Here is a 19,382-nt window from a genome sequence, read left to right on the forward strand (position 1 = left end):
CTTTGCTTTGCTTTGCTTTGCTTTGCTATGCTATTGATAGTTACAAGAGTTAAAAAATAAAGTACATTGACTTTTTAGTGGCTTCCTCAATATATTTTTTTGTATGGTATTACTTTGAAGGCAGTTTGTATTTCTTTGCTGATATTTCCTTTCTTTTTGTGTGTGTGTGTGTGTGTGTGTTTTAGTAGTTTACATGCAGAAATCGATTCCCTGATCATATAATAGTCCATGCATACTATTTTAGAAACTTATTTCCCTATTAGGTGGTTTCATAAACTACCAAGTTTATGTACAAAGTATGGTGTTGTTCGTTACTATCCTCGCGGATGTATTTGCAAAGTTTCGAGTTAATGAAATAAAGCACATGATCTGCCGTGGTAATAGAATGTAATATTATGTCAACAGAACACTTGAAAATACATCACACAAACAAATCGAATTAAACGATCCTTGGAACAACACTACGCGCCGAACTGTTAAAAAGTCCTTCAAAGATCTTCGTCATGGAGACAAATGTACTCATAAATTTTATCAGAATCTACCAATTTAAGTCGTTATTGCCTCAAAAGAAAGCGCTTGATCCACCGAGTGTTTTTAGACCAAAACGAACTGCATATCTCAATTAGAACGAAAGATATGATTGCTTCAATGAGAAAAAATGTTGAAGAAATGAAACGTCAAATTGAACGTGCACTCGTAACTTTCCTCAGAATCAACCAATTTGAATAGTTATGAGCTGAAATGAAAGAGCTTGATCCGCTGAGTGTTCTTAGGCCAAAAGAAACTCTGTACCTCAATTAGAACCAAAGATATGATTGCCTCAAAGAGACAAAAAATTGAAAAAATCAAATAATTTGAAGAAGGCAGAAGTTAAGTGATTTATAGTATCTGATGACAAATATGTGCATGAATACCTTTCAATTAAAAAAAGAATGAAGGAAATTGACCGGATAGAATGGCTGGACTGACTGACTTTAGTTTTCATAAAAACTTTTAATATATATATGATAAGGAACGATCAGGCCCATGATTGTGAATGTTTACTGTTGTCTCAGTGTTTACATTTCAGCCAACGCTTTACCGTCATGTGGCCTAGTTAATAATTTGTTTGGTTCTAAGTAATTTCTAATTTACTTAAATGTACATTACTGAAATCCATGTCTCATAAAAGTAAGTGAGCAGGTTGACACCATGTATGCAGGTATTATTCTTAAAACCTTGTATGTCATCTCATACTAACTCCCCATACAAATCTGACGTTAGAGATGGTGTTGCCACTGTCTATGAGAGAAGCAAATATTGAGATTATTGTTGATTTAATAACAAAATTACACAACTAATGAAATTTTAATGGAATCAAGAGAGGACCCTCTTTTCAATTAAAAAAGAATCACAGAAATTGATTGCAGAATCTCTGAGTGATCGATGTACATATATTAAAAATATACGTACATACGCACTGAAATGAGAACCTCCTCCTTGTTGTAAATGGTGTTATGGGCATTGCAAGGGGGGAGAAAAAAGAAAGGAAAAAAAAAATGGACAGTACTTCAATGTGATTAGAAGGCTATGATGATATGAAGAGATGAATGCTGTTATTGATCCTCAGCTAGGTTGTTACTGTCCTCAAACTTCAGGGAACAGCTTTAGAGAGAGAGAGCAGTTATCAATCTAGAGATTTTCATGAAATTTTCATGCAACCAATTCGAGTGTATCCCCTTTCAATTAAAATAAAAAGAACCCCGTGAATTGATATGCAGAATCTCAGACTAATCGGTGTACGTACATTGAAGGAGGCTGACGTACTATCATCACGCTCAGCAGATTACAGACTCAATACGTCAGCTATCGCCTTCATACCAATGAACTTACAGTATATCATTGTTCCGTTCACGTAACCATGGGTACCTGGTCTAGGAGTAATTTATTATGCAATTTGTTGGTCTATGGGGGAGACAAATATTGAGATTGTTGATATATTAAAAACTACTGAACTGATTTTCACAAAATTTTAATGGGATCAATTTAATTAGGAAACAAATCACACAAATCAATCATGAAATCTCAGAGTAATCAGTGTACACACAGTTTAAAATATATGCACCCCAAATTAAAAACCACCACCTTTTTCTTGAAGTCTGTTAAAAATGGTCATTAAGACAATATTATCTTTTAAAAGCTAATACCATTCAGCTGGAAAAGAACAATTGACAACAGGTCAATTTACAATGTAAGGTTTTTCAGTCTGTCGAAACTAACAATGATTATTAGTGATTCAATATAAACTTCCGAACCAATTTTCATGAAATTTTAATAGGATCAATTTGAGGATATCCAATTTTAATGTGACAAAAACCCAAGCAAATCAATCATGGAATCTGAGAGTAATTGATGTACATATATTGGTTTTGAGGGACTGAAGAATTATAAACTGACTGAGTCAAAACTGAAAGGAAATGGCTTCCACTATAACATAAGAGCTCAAACAAGAAGAATGAGAGAGCAGAAAGCAACACCATTCAAGAGCTGTGGGTATTATATGTAGTCTACATTTATTGCCTTTCATAAAAGCAACCCATGAATCAAGAACATTAGGCCTTCTGTTGATCTTTACAATACCTGCGCATATTTCTAGGTAATCTGTATTAAGAGAGGAGATAGTTCAGTAGTATTCATATTTGAAAATCAATGGGCTAATATGAAATCTGCATCACCAGCTGAATGTTAATAATTTTAAAGTGTGATCATAAAGAGGTGTATGCCTTTTCTCATGGCCACTAAAGAAACTTCCTACTAGGGTTAAATAAGTGTGACATTGTATAAATTCAATTTTACAAAATTGAATTAGTAAAGTCCTGAGACTGTGTTTATGATCAAACAGTATGGTTATAAGGAGCCTAATATTAAGGCCACATGGTTGTTTTGCCTTGTCTTTTTTTGTTAGTTGGGTCAACAAAGTAAATGCGCAGTCAAAAATTAAAATAAATTAATTATGTAGAAATTATTGGAAAACATCAAATAACCATTTAAAATGGAGATGCAACATTTCTGACTAACTGATCAAATAAAGTGCCCTGCTGAAATGGATTTGCCTGAATAAATAGAAAAGCATTTACGTTTCATAAATTCACAAACTGTTAATTTTGGCTTAAGATAACTACAAATAATTTCTTATATGGAGGTAAACGTTACAATGGGTGAAGGAAGACATGCTTTCACAGCTAAAACATATGGAGATAAAACAATACTATATAAAATTCCTGTAAAATATCTGGAAGTCTGGGCAAAAGTTTGTGCATTTAGAACACTGTTTTTAGCTCAATAGCTTTCCACTATCGCACCAACATTTATACACATTTTCCAACTATAAAGGATGAAAAGTTAACCTGGAATACATAAATATACCAAAAAACACAAATCAATAATCCAGGGTAAAATACTGATACTGCATACATGGGCCTAAAATTGTATCTCATGACATACGGTACCACTAAAACATTTATTTGAAAAATTGTGATTATAATATTCATATTGGCAAACTATGATGGAGATAGTCATTTTGTGAACAGAAATATCGGAAGGAAAAAGAAAGTCGTAGACCATGAGAAACACTACTGAACTTGAAATAATTTAATACAATTTATGAATGAAAATCGTAGTGAAATGGCATTAACTTTAAAACACAATGTGAAAGTAGACAATTTCTTGTAAGGAATGTAAGATTAGTTCCTTGGTACACAATTTAATATCTTATATTCTTAAAAACAATTTCAGTCTAATAACATAAAATCATTATAAATGCACAGTTCTAGTAAATAATGAAGTTGGGAAAATTAACAGAAGTTAGCAGATACAATGTAGAAAAGGCCCAAGCATAACACATCAAAAGGTTTCTATAGTTAAGCAGTTCATATAGTTACACAAATAACTAATAGCAATATATAGCATTATTTTGCTTCATATTTTGCTTTGTTCATTAACAACTGAACATGTTATAAATTGACATATCATATTATAACCTGCAGGGTTATACTCCACAATGACTTCAACAAGTTTTCAACTAACATTGAGTGCATTTATACACCGTTCATTTATGTAGCTCAGGAGAAACTACTGCCAATTAATGAGTGTACACTTCAGTTTTATCTTCAAAATATACTTTCGTACAATCAGGCAATTTTCTCAAAAGGACTGACAGTATGAGTAGAATATGAATTGACATTATATACACCAGGAGAATGACTAAGAGAGCGAATGATGAGACTGTATGTGTTCTAACAATTGATGGAAAGGTCAAGTGTACTTATTTCCAAAAATGATAATTGAACAAGCTATTTTCACTCTACTACTGGAGTGTAAGGGGAGCAGTAATTTTGAAAAGCATCATCTTGGGCATCCCATTCTTTACTAAAGGCACATCAGAAGAAATACTGTTATCCTTACTCTTTTTGTTTGGTTACCATATTTAAGCTGTAACCCAGTTAATGCTCAAGAAATGATTCCTATATAATTCTGGTAACCTTTTGACTTCTTTCTCACATTCGTTCACTTTAAGAAACATTTGCCCTATATTCAATCTCTGGATATCAAAATAATTCCAATTTTCCAACAATTTTATTTAAGGTATGTTCTTGCAGCTTGCCTTTATTTAACCTTACTAATTACTAACATTCTCCAACCCTGTTAGGGCCTTTTAACTGAACTAATGATAGAGCAGCCTATGTCCTATACAATTCCTGGTAGAAGCTACATCTTGTATGTAAAGGGCGGAGATGCTACATACCACAGCAGGATTACACTTATACTTACACAGCCCTTTGTACAGCTTGCCTGGTTCTATATAAATTAATCCTTTGTTTACTGAATTAATCAATTTTATTTTCTTCTGAACACAAATTTTAATACAGTTTACTGATATGTAGATTTAGATACATGTATGAAACCATAAATATGCAAAATATTACTAATTTGGGCCTAAATGTAACTTGGGACTACCAAGTCCCAACAGGATTGATGGGATATTTTCAAGGTGCATATGAATAATAAACTACTTCAATATCATGGTAGTAAAAAATGAATGTAAGCCTAAAAATTAATAAATTTCATCTGACCGTGATGTCCAGCTCCATGACTAAAGGGTCAGCATGCTAGCCGGTGGTCAAAAGGGTTCCAAGTTCAATTCCCGACCAGGTTGGGGATTTTAACTTCCACTTCCTCTGGCTTGGGTATTTATGCCATCTTCATCATTAGAATTCATCTTAGGTAGGGCCCTACCCGTGGACGCGCAGGTCACCTATAGTGCGTCAACTCGAAAGACTTGCACCAGCCCTCTGCTAAGGCCACGTGCCATTATTATTATTATTATTATTATTATTATTATTATTATTATTATTATTATTATTATTATTATCTGACTGTGGTAGTAACAGTACTAGTAACTATAGTGGTAATTATTTAGCCTTATTCCAGCAGCTGATTGATTAGATATAGATTGCTATTCTTATCAAGTCTACAGTAAAAATCTTTTCTTGCTTTTCAGCATTATGGGTCTCTACAGAAAACACCTCCTCACTATCATTGCTAAATTCACTAGGAGTACCTATTTCCTCAGGTATATTTTCCACCTCATATCCTATATCAGTTACTTTGAGGTATTTTCTGCAGAGAACCATAATAATGAAAAGTAAGAAAGGATATTTGCTGCGGACTTCGTTAGAGTGGTAATAAACATCTATTTCTAGACACTCAACAGCTGCAATAAAGCTAAAAATTACAGTGAAACCTCGGAATGCGAGTAACTTGGTCTACGAGTGTTTTGCAAGACGAGCAAACATTTTAAACAAATTGTAACTTGATAAGCGAGTGAGGTTCCGCAATACGAGCATCACGTGTACCTACATTTTCTCCTCCCCTGTGCCTTTGTTGAATGGATGAACGTGGTCTTTGGTCCTGTAGTGAAGAAATACCTTTCAAAAAATAATCTCCCCCTCAAAGTCTTGCTGGTTATGGACAATGCTCCTGCTCATTCTCCAGGCTTTGAGGCCTTGAGGATGACTTACTGGAGGAATTCAAGTTTGTTAAGGGTAAGTTCCTTCCTGCCAACACCTCTCCAGCCTATAGATCAGCAAGTTATTTCGAACTTCAAGAAGCTATTTACCAAAGCACTATTTCAGCGATGCTTCGAAGTGACCGAAGGAAGAAACCTTACCCTCTGTGAGTTTGGGAGAAATAATTTCCCCATCGTGAACTGCCTGAAGATCATTGATAAAGGCGGGGATGGAGTCACCAAGAGAACTCTCACTTCCGCTTGGGGAAAGCTGTGGCCTGACTGTGTTCTTGGATGTGACTTTGAGGGGATTGTTGGTGACAGTGAGCTGCCGATTGTTGATGAAATTGTGTCCTTAGGGAAGATTATGGGGCTGGAGGTGAATGACGTGGACATTCAAGAGCTGGTGGAAGAATATAGCCAGTAACTGACCACGAACGAACTGATGGATCTGCATCGCGAAGAACAGGAGAAGGTTATGGAGAAGATCTCGCCCGGGGAAGAGGAGGAGGAAAAGTCAATGGAACCTCTCATTTCAACTGAGATTCAGGAGAAGTGCAACATGTGGGAAACAGTGCAAAATTTTGTAAAGAAACACCACCCGAATAAGGCTGTAGCAGTGCAAGCGATGAATCAGTTCAATGACAATGCAATGTCACATTTTTGTGAAATCCTCAAAAAGAGGCATTGTCACTGGACAGGTTCCTCGTTAAAGTTACACGAAAAGAAAACGATTCCAATGAGCCAACAGATAGCAGTGATTCCGTTCATGAAATTCGTGCTACACAGTGATTTTCTCATGTCATCTCTCGTCTTCCTCACACCAACAATGATTCAATGGTAAGGTAAAGTGCACTTTGATTTGTTCTTTGTCATATTTTGTTTTAGAAATGGTATGCGAATAAATATTTTTGTGTTGTGGATGAATCATCCACATTTCAATTGTTTCTTATGGGAAAACTTGCTTTGATATACGAGCGCTTTGGATTACAAGCATGTTGCCGGAACGAATTATGCTCGTAATCCAAAGTTCCACTGTAATTTGTATTTGGCACTGATGCTATTTACCATGAATAGGATGTCCATCACCCTGGGAATACTAATGTAGTTAGCAAATTTCAAACATAACCTCAACCACTAATTGTTCTCTCTGGTACCTGATGGTACTTTGAAGTCCCTAATATTTCATAACACCAGAAATGCACAATGCTATGTAAAGACTAAGTTTATAAAGAATAATTTGTAAGTTTAGGCATTCCATTAGTGGGGGGAAAAATGTTAGCTTGCCATTTGATCAGTAGAAATGCTATTAAATTTTTTAATTTTTTTTTTTTTTGCATTCCAGCATTCACTGAAATGCCTTTACTACTATTGAGTAGTGCCACACATTTCAGTCAGATAGCTGCTATATATCATGTGTGATCGATGCTGCCACCACTAACCACAATCTAAAACTATTTCTAAGGATGACTCAGAAGTCTCATTGAGTTTCCAGGTAATATGCAGTTCCTGCGGCAATTTTTAAAAGGCGAGTCCCGTCAGTAAACAAAGGGTTAAGCAAACCAACATTCATTATTTTAAGATGAAAATTGCTAAACAGCAGATCTGTGAGTCTGTTCTTCCTAGAGACACAAGGTCGGACCTAGAATTTGTTGATGAAGAGGCAGACAATATACTTACACCTAATTCTGAACATAATTCCAAATGTAATTTTTATTTTGTCCAAGCAAGAGGACATTAGGTTAGAAATGGCACAGACCTAACAACCACATATGTGGACAAAATATACCTACTTATGAAATTAGATTCAAAAGAAAAATGTCTTACTACTCTAGATGGTCATAACGGCACTATTAGATCTCAAGAAAATAACATTTATCTTCAACTGTAAACATCATGTCTGAGAAGACATTATGTTGCTATCTACATAACTATCAAAGGAAATACATATTTCCTACAATTTTTTGTTTATGGATAGAAAAAAGCAATGGCTAAGCGAGTGACAATGATTATTTTTCAGCAGCTCAAACTTCAGTAAATAACACCCAAATACATGCATATATTGTGTTAAAACATACGGTTTATTTACAAGGTGTTAAAATATACGGTTTATTTAAGATACTGACAGAACCAGGAACATCTGATGCAGATATTTTTAGTATTAATTAAATTTTAAGAATTCATTATGTTTTCTCTTGGTTTCAATTCTTACAAATAAGTCAATACAGAATCATCATGAAGTTTTTTGTTCTCTATGTTTGCCTAAAACTGCCTTAAAATCATATCCTGAACAAGAAGAAACAGAATTAATTCTTGATGATAACCTAACTACCATGACTGAGCAAAGAGGAGAGTTTCAATAAGCATCAGAAATGAAAACTACAATGTTCTTTACAAACAACAAAATAATAACTAAAATTCAACGGAAAAAAAAAAATTGTGTATAGATCACAAAAATACGTACAGTGATGCTAGATAAATTCTTTGGCCCTGAGGTCTTGTCAACAACGAATCCATATAAGATCTATTGTATAAAAAGTAAGTGCATGAAGATCTTATTGCTTAGGAAGGAGTGAAAAAAAAGATTCCAAAAGAACAGAACACCAAATTACTAATTCTCTTAATATATAACTGATGAAAGTAGCACTTCTCACAGGTCAAACTATCTGGCACCGAGCTCAATAGCTGCAGTAGCTTAAGTGCTGCCAGTATCCAATATTCGGGTGATAATAGGTTCAAAACCCACTGTCGGCACTGTCGGCAACCCTGAAGATGGTTTTCCGTGGTTTCCCATTTTCACACCAGACAAATGCTGGGGCTGTACCTTAATTAAGGCCATGGCCACTTCCTTTCCACTTCTAGCCCTTTCCTGTCCCATCGTCGCTATAAGACCTATCTGTGTCGGTGCAAAATGAAAGAACTTGCAAAAAACTATCTGGCCAAGCACATTTTACAAACGTTAGTGTACCTATGGATTAAGCTTAATCCAAACAGATGTTGTAAGTAATGAGGGAGGTACAGCAATTGCAGTTTAACTGCTCAGATATCTACAGTGGAAAATTTCAGAAATTCTTCCTAGTAGTCTATAAATATCAGAGTGTGTAGTTGCCCATCGTACTATTTTGCAGGAATATTGTGCAAATAGATTTGAGATAGGAGATTTCTACTTAGATCTACTATGTACGATCTCATTTACCACAGTACTAAGGGCAATTATTAAACACAAAAGGACTAATATTTTGAGCAAATAATCAATTACTAGTGCACATTTGAAGGTTTTTATTTTATTTTTGTCATGGTAATATGTTCAGATTACCTGGGGAGGTCAGCTTTTAATGACAAAATCTTTGGAGAAATAATGGCTAATCCTTTACATCAGATGGGATGCTTTTAGAAAGTTTCAACACCTATAAGATCAATGAATTATGAAGTCATTTAGGCTCATATACTATTACTAACAGCAGCTGATTTCTTCAGCATAATGCCTCTTCAATAAATCTGTCAGATCCATATTATGGGATTACATGAAGGTTCTTTATGCTTTTAAACACAACCTAACTCCATTCCAGTTCACTCATTTTGTGTTACAAATCTTCTGTTATAAATAGTCAGGTGGTCTACTTCAGCTTTGTTCAAAATCCACTCCAGAACTGTTCTTGCCTTCTCTATTACTGTGCATCCAGCCTGAAGTAATTTCCGAGTTTTTACTTCCACACAAAATTTAATATTCTCTTTTTTACATTCCTCTCAAGAAACCGTGGAGAGCCTCAACTTTTCATAATGCTTAAGTGCTGAAGGTTAAAATTTCACAGTTACCTATGATAAATGGCATAATTTTATCCCCCCTCCCATGCTGCTGTTATTTAACAATTTATACAAACCTATTAGGACTGAAGGAAGGAAGGAAGGAAGGAAGGAAGGAAGGAAGGAAGGAAGGAAGGAAGGAAGGAAGGAAGGAAGGACCCATAAGCTGAAAAAAACAATAACAGTTATTATTTCACTTGGGAATTCAAGTATCTACAACAGTGATAGACAGTGAGAAGCACACAAAAGGAAAATAGCTGTGATATCAGTTAAGAGCTGTTTGTATAATGTGTCCATGGTGGGATAAATACATACGAATTTCTTTAACTTGGATATATTTCTTTCGACAAATAATATACAACTATATTGTACTATTTCACTCATATTAGCATTGAAAGGCTTGATACTTGAACTTTTTAAATTTTTTCATCAGATTTCCACAAACTTTTGGAAGCACAGTGCCGATCGGCACATGTCTTGCTACTCTTCAAGAACTTGCTCCATACAAATTTTCATATCTGATCTACGACTTCAAGATTTTCGGAACTATCGACATGCAGTGCTGACCCCTAAAATTATACAGTGCCTCATGAACTGCAACTGAAAAATACGTATCTGATTCTAGACTTTTTCATAACATTGAAATTTCAACACACAGTGCTCCCTAAAGTGTTACAGTGCTTCATAAACAGCATCTGACAGAATTATTTAAGCTTCACATTTTGTTTACCTGAGAATCATCTTTTATACTTATTTGTGATTGGCTGAAATTTCAACACACAGTGCTCCCTAAAGTGCTTTAGTGCTTCACAAACAGCATCTCACAGAATTATTTAAACTTCACATTTTATTTACCTGGGCATTATCTTTTATACTTATTTGTGATCGGCTGATGATGACCAAGAATACTGGTCGAAACCGGTACCAATTATAATTAAGTAGGAATGTAAAACTTACATTTCTTGTTTTAATAGTATTGAAAGGCTGAACCATCATGTATCTTCTTTCAACTTAATAATAAATACAGTAAGACTAAACATTTCATGCTTCTTTCTCCATTTTAAAAATTTCTTTGTTCCTTTCATCAACCAGCATGGGACTGCTTGCTAGAGAAGTGAGAGGTTAAGAAAACAAAGTTCAGAGCTGTGAGGCCCTAACTGAAACAAAGTTAAGGCTGGACTACAGAGCATAACATGAAGAACAAGTATGGGACATTTTTCGGTTATTATCATTATGTTACTACAGTACAGTTATAAAGAACACCCTTTATTCTAAATTTTTAGCTAGAAAGAGGACTGCTTATTTAACAGTCTGACATACCTGTAGGAATGTTGTACACCATAAATGCAAAATCAGAGAGGAAAAATGAAATATCCACATAATAATAATAATAATAATAATAATAATAATAATAATAATAATAATAATAATAATAATAATAATAATATGTTATTGGTTTTATGCTCCATAAACTAATATTTTTAAAAACTCAATGCTTTAAAATAACCTACAGAAGAGAATGAACCAATAATTGTAGCAAAGAGTTTATCACTTCCTAAGTTACACATTTATGTAATACTCGTTCCCCTCAGCAAATAATTTACCAACCTCAGTGACATACTTGTTTATAACTGTATGAATTTTAGAGATGCTGGAGGTGTCAGATAGTGTGTCCTGCCAGAGTTCTTTCACATGCTGATAAATCTACTGACATAAGACTGGCATAACTAAGTACTTTCAAATATCACTGGACTGAGCCAGGATCCAAACCACCCAGTAAGTCAATGTTCTATTGTCTGAGCCACTCGGTCTGTCTCTGCCCAAGAATACATAATGTTAGCAGGTTTATAGGGCTAATAACCATAGTAACCACAGAGTAATTTATAGAACTATCCTCAAATTGAGAACACAGGTGACATAAGAGTATGAGATTTTCCTATCCCTAGGTCCTGAGTTAATAGGACATATTATGGCAGCTTATAGTGAATTCTAGACCAATACTTTAAGAATATGTGAAGTTTTGATTCACTTCACAGTTTTCTAGAAAATCAAGAGGTTTCATCTATCTTTTAAAATAACTAAAACTATGCAAACATGGAGGTTATACATATAAAAAATGAGGTAGAACAGAGTTACCAATAACCCAAATTGCCTGATAAACGAAGAACATTCAGAGGGAAAGGCGGGCTGGGGTAGTAGAGTAAACTTAACATTAAAAACGTTTCTCATATACGATATGTACATTTTTTAAAAATCTGACAAGCAGATTTCAATTATGAAAATATTGTTTTAAAAAAGGTTTTTATATGTAAGCAATGTAACTTTCAAGAAACTGTACCATCAGAAACATTCTTGGCAACATCCTGAATAAAATTAGGTTTGGCTCCTCTTTTTCTCAAAGCCCTTCTATTCTAATATTCCATAACTTGAGATAAAACGGAAGCAACCACAGTGTAAATGGTTGAGTCTAGCATAGTTTCCTCATTTTTGTGACAGGTTTCCGTTTTTCATCTTCTCTGTTCAACCTGTCTCTATTCTTATTAGATTTCTATAGCCATGCTAAAATGGTTTAAATAGTTTAAATTTGCCTTTCATGATTTTACTGAACAAGCTCACCCAAATAACCTTTTGCTGAAGGAAGAAAAAGAAATGATTGTAGTGAATATTTCATTTTTGTTCAAATGACATTCACATACAATGCATTAAAAGGAATGTCTTACTAACTGGCTGATAAAAATGCTTTACAGTTTATTATTCTTTCCTGAGCTCTAAGATCTTTGACCTGCAGGCTCTCATATTCTATGAAGGAATAACTCTTTTTCCTACATTCTTGAAGAAGGAAAAAATCACCTCATTCTCTTACTTTCATTCATGCTCTTCCAACAAACGATCACTACGAGAGAGAAAATAGTATTACTGATTTGATTTCTGAACAGCAGCATAATCTCAAGTATACGCTGTGCACAATCATATCCTATTCTAAATACATATTTTACTACAGTATGAATAGTGTTCTATTTCTCTCACATCCAAATTGAAAATACAAGTTCAAAAACTTGAATGTCTAATGTGGGGTACAAATAAATATACTCCCACAGTTACATAAACATTCACACACAAAAAATGCAGTTTCACACACAGTTGTTTCAACTGAGCTACATAACTGGTATGTGCGGGAGATGACATTTATGAATTGTTTATTGGAAAGTAGAGGAGATATTATACTGTGTAAGAAACCAGTAAGGTTCCACTAACTTTGAAATTTCTCATTTAATAAGTGGTATTTCGGTGGGTTACTTGGTGCCAAGATCATTGTTACTGTAAACTTTAATTAGCAAAATTACATTAAAAGATCATACAAAGTATTTTTCTGTTTTGTTTTAGTGGAACCTTCCTGGGGGAAAACAAACTGCAGTATTTTAATATCTCGTCTCAAGTTATCTACCGACTAAGTGTGTCCGAGCCTGAGCTAGCACGGCGCTGGGCCTTGTGGTTCACCTTCCCGTGCAAAATGTCCCAGATGTGGTGGACAATCAGATCAATGGCCACTGGAAGGCAAACAAGCAAAGCAGCACATTAGAAATACCTTGCTGCTGGGGAAGGTTAGTAGTTGATCAGGTATGGAAATTTGAGGGGAAAAAGGCATTTTAAAATATTCAATTAAGTGTAACAAAAAACAACAGTTCTCTCAATAAAGGAGAATAAAAAACAAGAAAACTAATCAAAGGATGACATAATTTGGCTGTTTGGAGTAATTATATTAGCAACGGAGAGATTTATACCTCTGTAGTTAACATATTAATATACACAATGGATAGATTATTATGAAAGAGAAGAAGATTAAGAAGAGAAAGGATACTGCTGTTATCAGAGGACAAACAATGTAGGTTTCTTTGCAATGTACTTAGCAAGGGTTCTCAAAAGATTACAAAACTACTACACATGTTTCTACAAAATAAAATACAAAAAGGTCCCTAATAATCTGACAAGGATGAACTGAAGAGAAAATACACACACTTAACCTTTAAAGAAGGAGTAGGACAGTCAAAGCCAAGCCATCTTTCCTATTAAATACAGCAATCTCAGTCTGACATATCAGCACAAGTACTGACAATATGAAGAAGACTACATTCATGCGGGCGATTCTATTTGGGCAGATTATCTATAATAATTTAAACAAAATACATAATACTAGTACCTACAATTAGGTGAAGAGATACAGAGGCCTTCTGAGGGCATTTTTTTCTTCTTCCCTAACAGAAATATTAATAGCAAATTTTGTCACACTGGTCTATCCATTCACAACAAATTACTTAGCTGATATGACTTCCAGGTACTTTCCCTTTTTTTTCTTTTTAATTTAGTGGTTTATCCATAAGTGAGTGGCAATAGCCATATGTTCAGAGTCAAAGCATTAGAGAATATTAGCTTTCACATTGGCATGACAATGTTGTTCCTACTACAACAAGGGCAACAAGGTTTTCTATTAAAATTTAAAGGAAACAAAACTGAGAATCTTACACATAAATAAAATAAACTATGGAATGATTTTAAGATACACTGAGAATAATCCTGCACCTCCTTGAGCCCTAGAAGTGTTCTGTCACGTTAATTCCAGAAACAGAAACTTTCAAAAACCTGTCTGTGTAGTCAATTTTTACCTGAAATTCTATAATGATCAACTTGGAATTATTTCTTTCAAAGAACAACCTAAAGCAAAACTGCTTTCAGAAAAATGAACCAAATTTCCCACATCTGGTATACCATTCTTCCTTCTGCCCTCAATCCTGTTAGATTTCTGAGGACTACACAGTCCATTATATTGATATAAACAAAATTATTAAGTTTAAGGTCATATTTGGTGAGTGCATTGGAGCTCTTTCTTTTTTATAGAGAAATGTATTGATAATCTACCACTTTAGGAATAGTGTTTAGGATATATACAATTTGAAAATCACAGAATGGTATGGGCTTTACTGAGAAGCATGAATGTTGTTTTTATTTTCTGTAGTTTTTAGGAGGAAAATGTACATAACTGAAACTAACTGAAATCTAATATCTAACTCTATTACTGCACCTTACTTTTTACTATAAAGCAGGTTATCAAAGACAGACTGCACAGAACCAAAGTCTTAGTGGTCTGTAAATGCAGAAGTTTTATAACCTTTAGGAGACACATGCCCACAGTGCTGTTGCTACATAACTAAAGACTAGATGTCTGTGCTTTTGTAAGGCCTACACTTAAGGAAATCCTTCATAGCATTACTCATGTTTCAGGCATAATAATCTGAAGGGCTTTTAGTTTGCCATTACCTTTCAGGAAACTTACATTTGAAAAATCACTGATTTGACTGGGAGTTTACAGGGAGATCAAAACAACAATTTTGTTTTCTTGAAATGAATATACCTTCTGATGCTTCTCATACCGGACTACTCATTGTTTTCCATACAGTTACAATTTTCTTTTACACTATATTACATCGATGATGCATCACTTTAAGTTTGCTCAATACACAGATAATTTACTTCTCATGTTAGATACTTGATTTGTTCCCTGTTATTAACAGTAGCGCAGTTTGGCTCCATGGCTAAATGGTTAGCGTGCTGGCCTTTGGTCACGAGAGTCCCGAGTTCGATTCCCAGAGAGGTTGGGAATTTTAACCATCATTGGTTAATTTCGCTGACATGGGGGCTGGGTGTATGTGTACGTTTTTATCATTTCATCCTCATCAACGCACAGGTAACCTATGGGAGTCAAATCAAAAGACCTGCATCTGGCGAGCCGAACTTCTCCTCGGATACTCCCGGCACTAAAAGCCATACGCCATTTCATTTCAACAGTAGCGGCGATTGGGAATTAGAAGTGGGGAGGCACAGAAATTTATAGAAAACAAGTACATGGGGCATGGGGGTAGAAAATGAATAATAATAATAATAATAATAATAATAATAATAATAATAATAATAATAATATTTGTTTTACGTCCCACTAACTACTTTTTAAGGTCTTCGGAGACGCCAAGGTGCCGGAATTTAGTCCCGCAGGAGTTCTTTTACGTGCCAGTAAATCTACCGACATGGGGCTGTCGTATTTGAACACCTTCAAATACCACCGGACTGAGCCAGGATCGAACCTGCCAAGTTGGGGTTAGAAGGCCAGCGCCCTAACTGTCTGAGCCACTCAGCCCGGCGGTAAAAAATTAAATTGAAACAAAGTAGCTACAAATGGTACGTTTTTTACGCTGTTTGAGTGAATTTTGATGGAGAAGTAAAAGTTGACAGTTTACCAACTTACATGTGGCAGTAATAGTTTTTTGAGATTTTTATTCAATACTAAAAAATAAAACTCTCACATGTGCGCAACTAAGATTTTGTGCCATCAGATACTAATTATGCTTCTACGCGCTGCTGCGCGACTATCCACTACTTGCTGTGGCGATGAGGAAGCGGTTAGCTGCGTCTAATGACATTTTGTGCGTATTTCCGCCTTCTCTTAATACTGAAAGAATTAGGTATTAAATAACAATAATTCCTAGTTTTAGGTGGCTGAAATGGAATAAATATTTAATTTTTTTTCCCCCACAAAGTGGGAAGGAGCGACTGCCCCCCCCCTCAGCCCTCCGTAATATGTATACAAGGTACTATATTAACTTCCAAATTCTCAAATCCAACTTTTGGGACTCTGTGCTTCGGATGTATTAGATATATTCTGTGCTCTACTTAAATATTACAATAACACTTGATTTTTCATACCAGACTCTTCACCTGTTCTCTTAAAGCTGAATTTTGGCAAGATTTTGTCTAAACCTGTTGGTTTGATTTGTGGGATTAAAATGTACTATAACAACTCTATATATGCATTACTCTGCTACCACTTACCTTATTATGATCGTGTATTTGTAGTTTAAATAAAATAAAACATTAAGATAGGAACATATAGAGAAATACACGCAAGGAGAGGGTAGGAAGAGGAAGCAATTGTAAGGAGAGACAAGGACACAAACATGGAAATATGAAAAGACAAAGACAAACTTCACATCTTCATACAATGCATCCTCACATATCGGCCTGCTGATGACCATATTTTGGAATCTTTGTAAGAAAGTAATTTCCATTGTTCCAGAGCTCCATTTATTTTCTCCTATGTATAAAAGACCCTTAAAAAACTAAATCCTCAATAAAATATTTCAATGTATATATATAATTTTTTGAAGTCAACGATAGCAAAAACGGATCACAATGCTATTTTGTTGTATAATGCTACAGCGTCCCCTGGAGATGATGCGTGTTGGCCTCGCCTGACCAGAGTGGCAAATGGAAAAGGGAAGCAACTGTTTTATACTAAACTTGCCTAAATAAGCTATCTAAAAAAAAAAAAAAAAAAAAAAAAAAAAAAAAAAAAAAAAAAAAAAAAAAAATCAAAAGCCTTTCACATGCCACACAATATTGGCACATTTACCGGACTGGCTGGCTGAAATGCTCAAGCGGCATGAAGTGAGCATTGCATCTATTGGCTTAAGCCTGCCATATCAAAATCATGAACCACCAAGCACAAATTTGCTCAGAGTATTCTCCACAAATTGGGTGTGATGAGGAAGAGAAGGAACAATTTTGGACCAAATTTCATGACTATTTGCCATGATACTGCAAGAATAATTTTTGTTATCCTGTGGTAACCTAAATGATCATGTTGGAAGGATTCAAGATGACTACAGATGTCATGGAAACAATGGATACGGCACATGTAGCAAAGACAGATGCTGACTTTTAGAAAAAAAGAAATCACCTTGTCACCTATGCCAGCAGTAACCACAAAAGCCAAAGCAACTCTTTTATTAGTGTGACAACGAGATATTACCCCCAATAACATAAAAGTCATACTGTCTGAATGCTTGACACCACAGCACAATTTACTTGCTGTCAGCACAAATACAAGAAAAAGTAGGACTTGGAGAAGAAATGCAACTAATTGAGAAATTATCAAATGATGGGAACTACCTAATCAAGTAACAAAAACTGCAGACAGAGTCATATTTTACTCTGTCACATCAACTGACGCTGTATGGACTGCTTTCCGAAGCTCCAACCAAACTGTTGCAAAACTGACTTTGGATACCACAAAATCTGGGCAATGTTATACCAACAACAAGCAACCATGGACACTGTGTAGCAAACTGCAAGAGGAAAGAAAGCTGCATACAAGACATGGTACATGTATAAGACCAATGAAAATCAGGAAAGGTCCACAGTTGTGAAGAGAAGGACCAAGAAAGCCACTACCAAAGCAGAAGCCAAACATTACCAAGGCTTATATAATCAGTTGGGTGTTACGGAATAAAACATTTATGGCCCTTGCCAAAAACAATTTAGAACTGGCTATCTTGCCGCGGAAATTCTTTTAATTTAAACTTTTAATATACGTGGTTTCTTCCGTACAACAAGTGATCTTGGAATTGCTCATCCCATGTTAATTATATTTCCGTCCGTGGATTGAAAGCAGAAGTCCTCTAAGGCTTCATACATATATGAATTAATTGAAATTGTCGTTTCCTACGCCTTCTGCAGAGTGCTGCGATCTTGCGCTAGCAATCTAAACAGGTCACCCCTCCTACTGCTCTTCGACCAATCAGAGCGCGGTCACTGCGTTTGGGAGCAAAGACCAGCCATGATGTGACTTGACTTCGTGAGTGGAAGCCATGGCGTGTGGGATGTGTTTGGAGGTCTCTCAAGATGCTAGCATCCGATTGGAATATAGACCCAGGATGAGGGTCTTGAATCATGGGTTTTAAACCTTATTTTAATTTTCATTTAACATCGTCCTACTGGTATGGTTTCACTATATTACTGTGACTTGGAAAATGAATTCATTTGTAAGTATAAGACGGTCTGACCCATTCTTGCTGAGCACTGGATTTACCAACGTAAGTTCTTCAAATTTCTGTAACTTACCTTCTGTGATCTTGCACTACAAATTCGTCTGGGAAAATAACTACAAGAAAATCAGTCTGATTTAAAGTGCTTTGCAGAGTCCTGCAGAGTGGCCCAGTCCATGAGCTGCTTCGGCAATAGACCACAATGGGCTTTGAAAGGTTCGAACATACGAAGCCCATGACGTCATCGCACGGGCCGGTCTGGGCAGTGCTACGTCATTCGTACGTGGTGAGCCAAGGACAGCGCTGTGGTAATTCTATGGGCTGACTGCTTCAATGTGTACAGTGTACTGCGTGTCAGCGGAGTGTGTTGCATTACGATCGAGTGGAGACGATCAACTTTGCTGTGATTTTCAATTTGACTTCTCTGTCTATCCTGTTATCGGAAACGAATGTGGACTGTAGTTCCAAAAGAAAAGAAACTGTGGCAAAACAATGTGAAGTAAAAAAAAAAAATAGAAACCACACAATACAAGACTTCTGAACCGGAACCTAAACTTAAAAGTCGTATTTAGTTGGTATTCAAGCCTGCAGTTGACGCTGATGAGAAAGATGCTCATTTTGTATGCTGTACGTCTGCAGTGTACACACTAGCAGTTACC

At 35.4% G+C, this 19,382-nt stretch overlaps 1 protein-coding gene across 2 annotated transcripts in view; it reads right to left on the minus strand.

The window, feature by feature from the left end:
* Window positions 1-19,382, minus strand: part of Uck (Uridine-cytidine kinase) — a 426,265-nt gene that overhangs the window by 79,972 nt on the left and 326,911 nt on the right. Inside the window, exon 7 of one of the 2 annotated variants that reach the window (XM_067151421.2) lies at window positions 13,096-13,398. The exons of the other annotated variant lie outside the window; for it this stretch is intronic. Coding sequence (XP_067007522.1) covers window positions 13,292-13,398 — 107 coding nt within the window. The 3' untranslated portion in view covers window positions 13,096-13,291. Of the gene's footprint in view, window positions 1-13,095; window positions 13,399-19,382 lie in introns of those variants that run through there. 2 annotated transcript variants of the gene reach the window in all.

The sequence above is a fragment of the Anabrus simplex genome, chromosome 1 (assembly GCF_040414725.1).
Source record: "Anabrus simplex isolate iqAnaSimp1 chromosome 1, ASM4041472v1, whole genome shotgun sequence".
Classification (NCBI taxonomy): domain Eukaryota; kingdom Metazoa; phylum Arthropoda; class Insecta; order Orthoptera; family Tettigoniidae; genus Anabrus; species Anabrus simplex.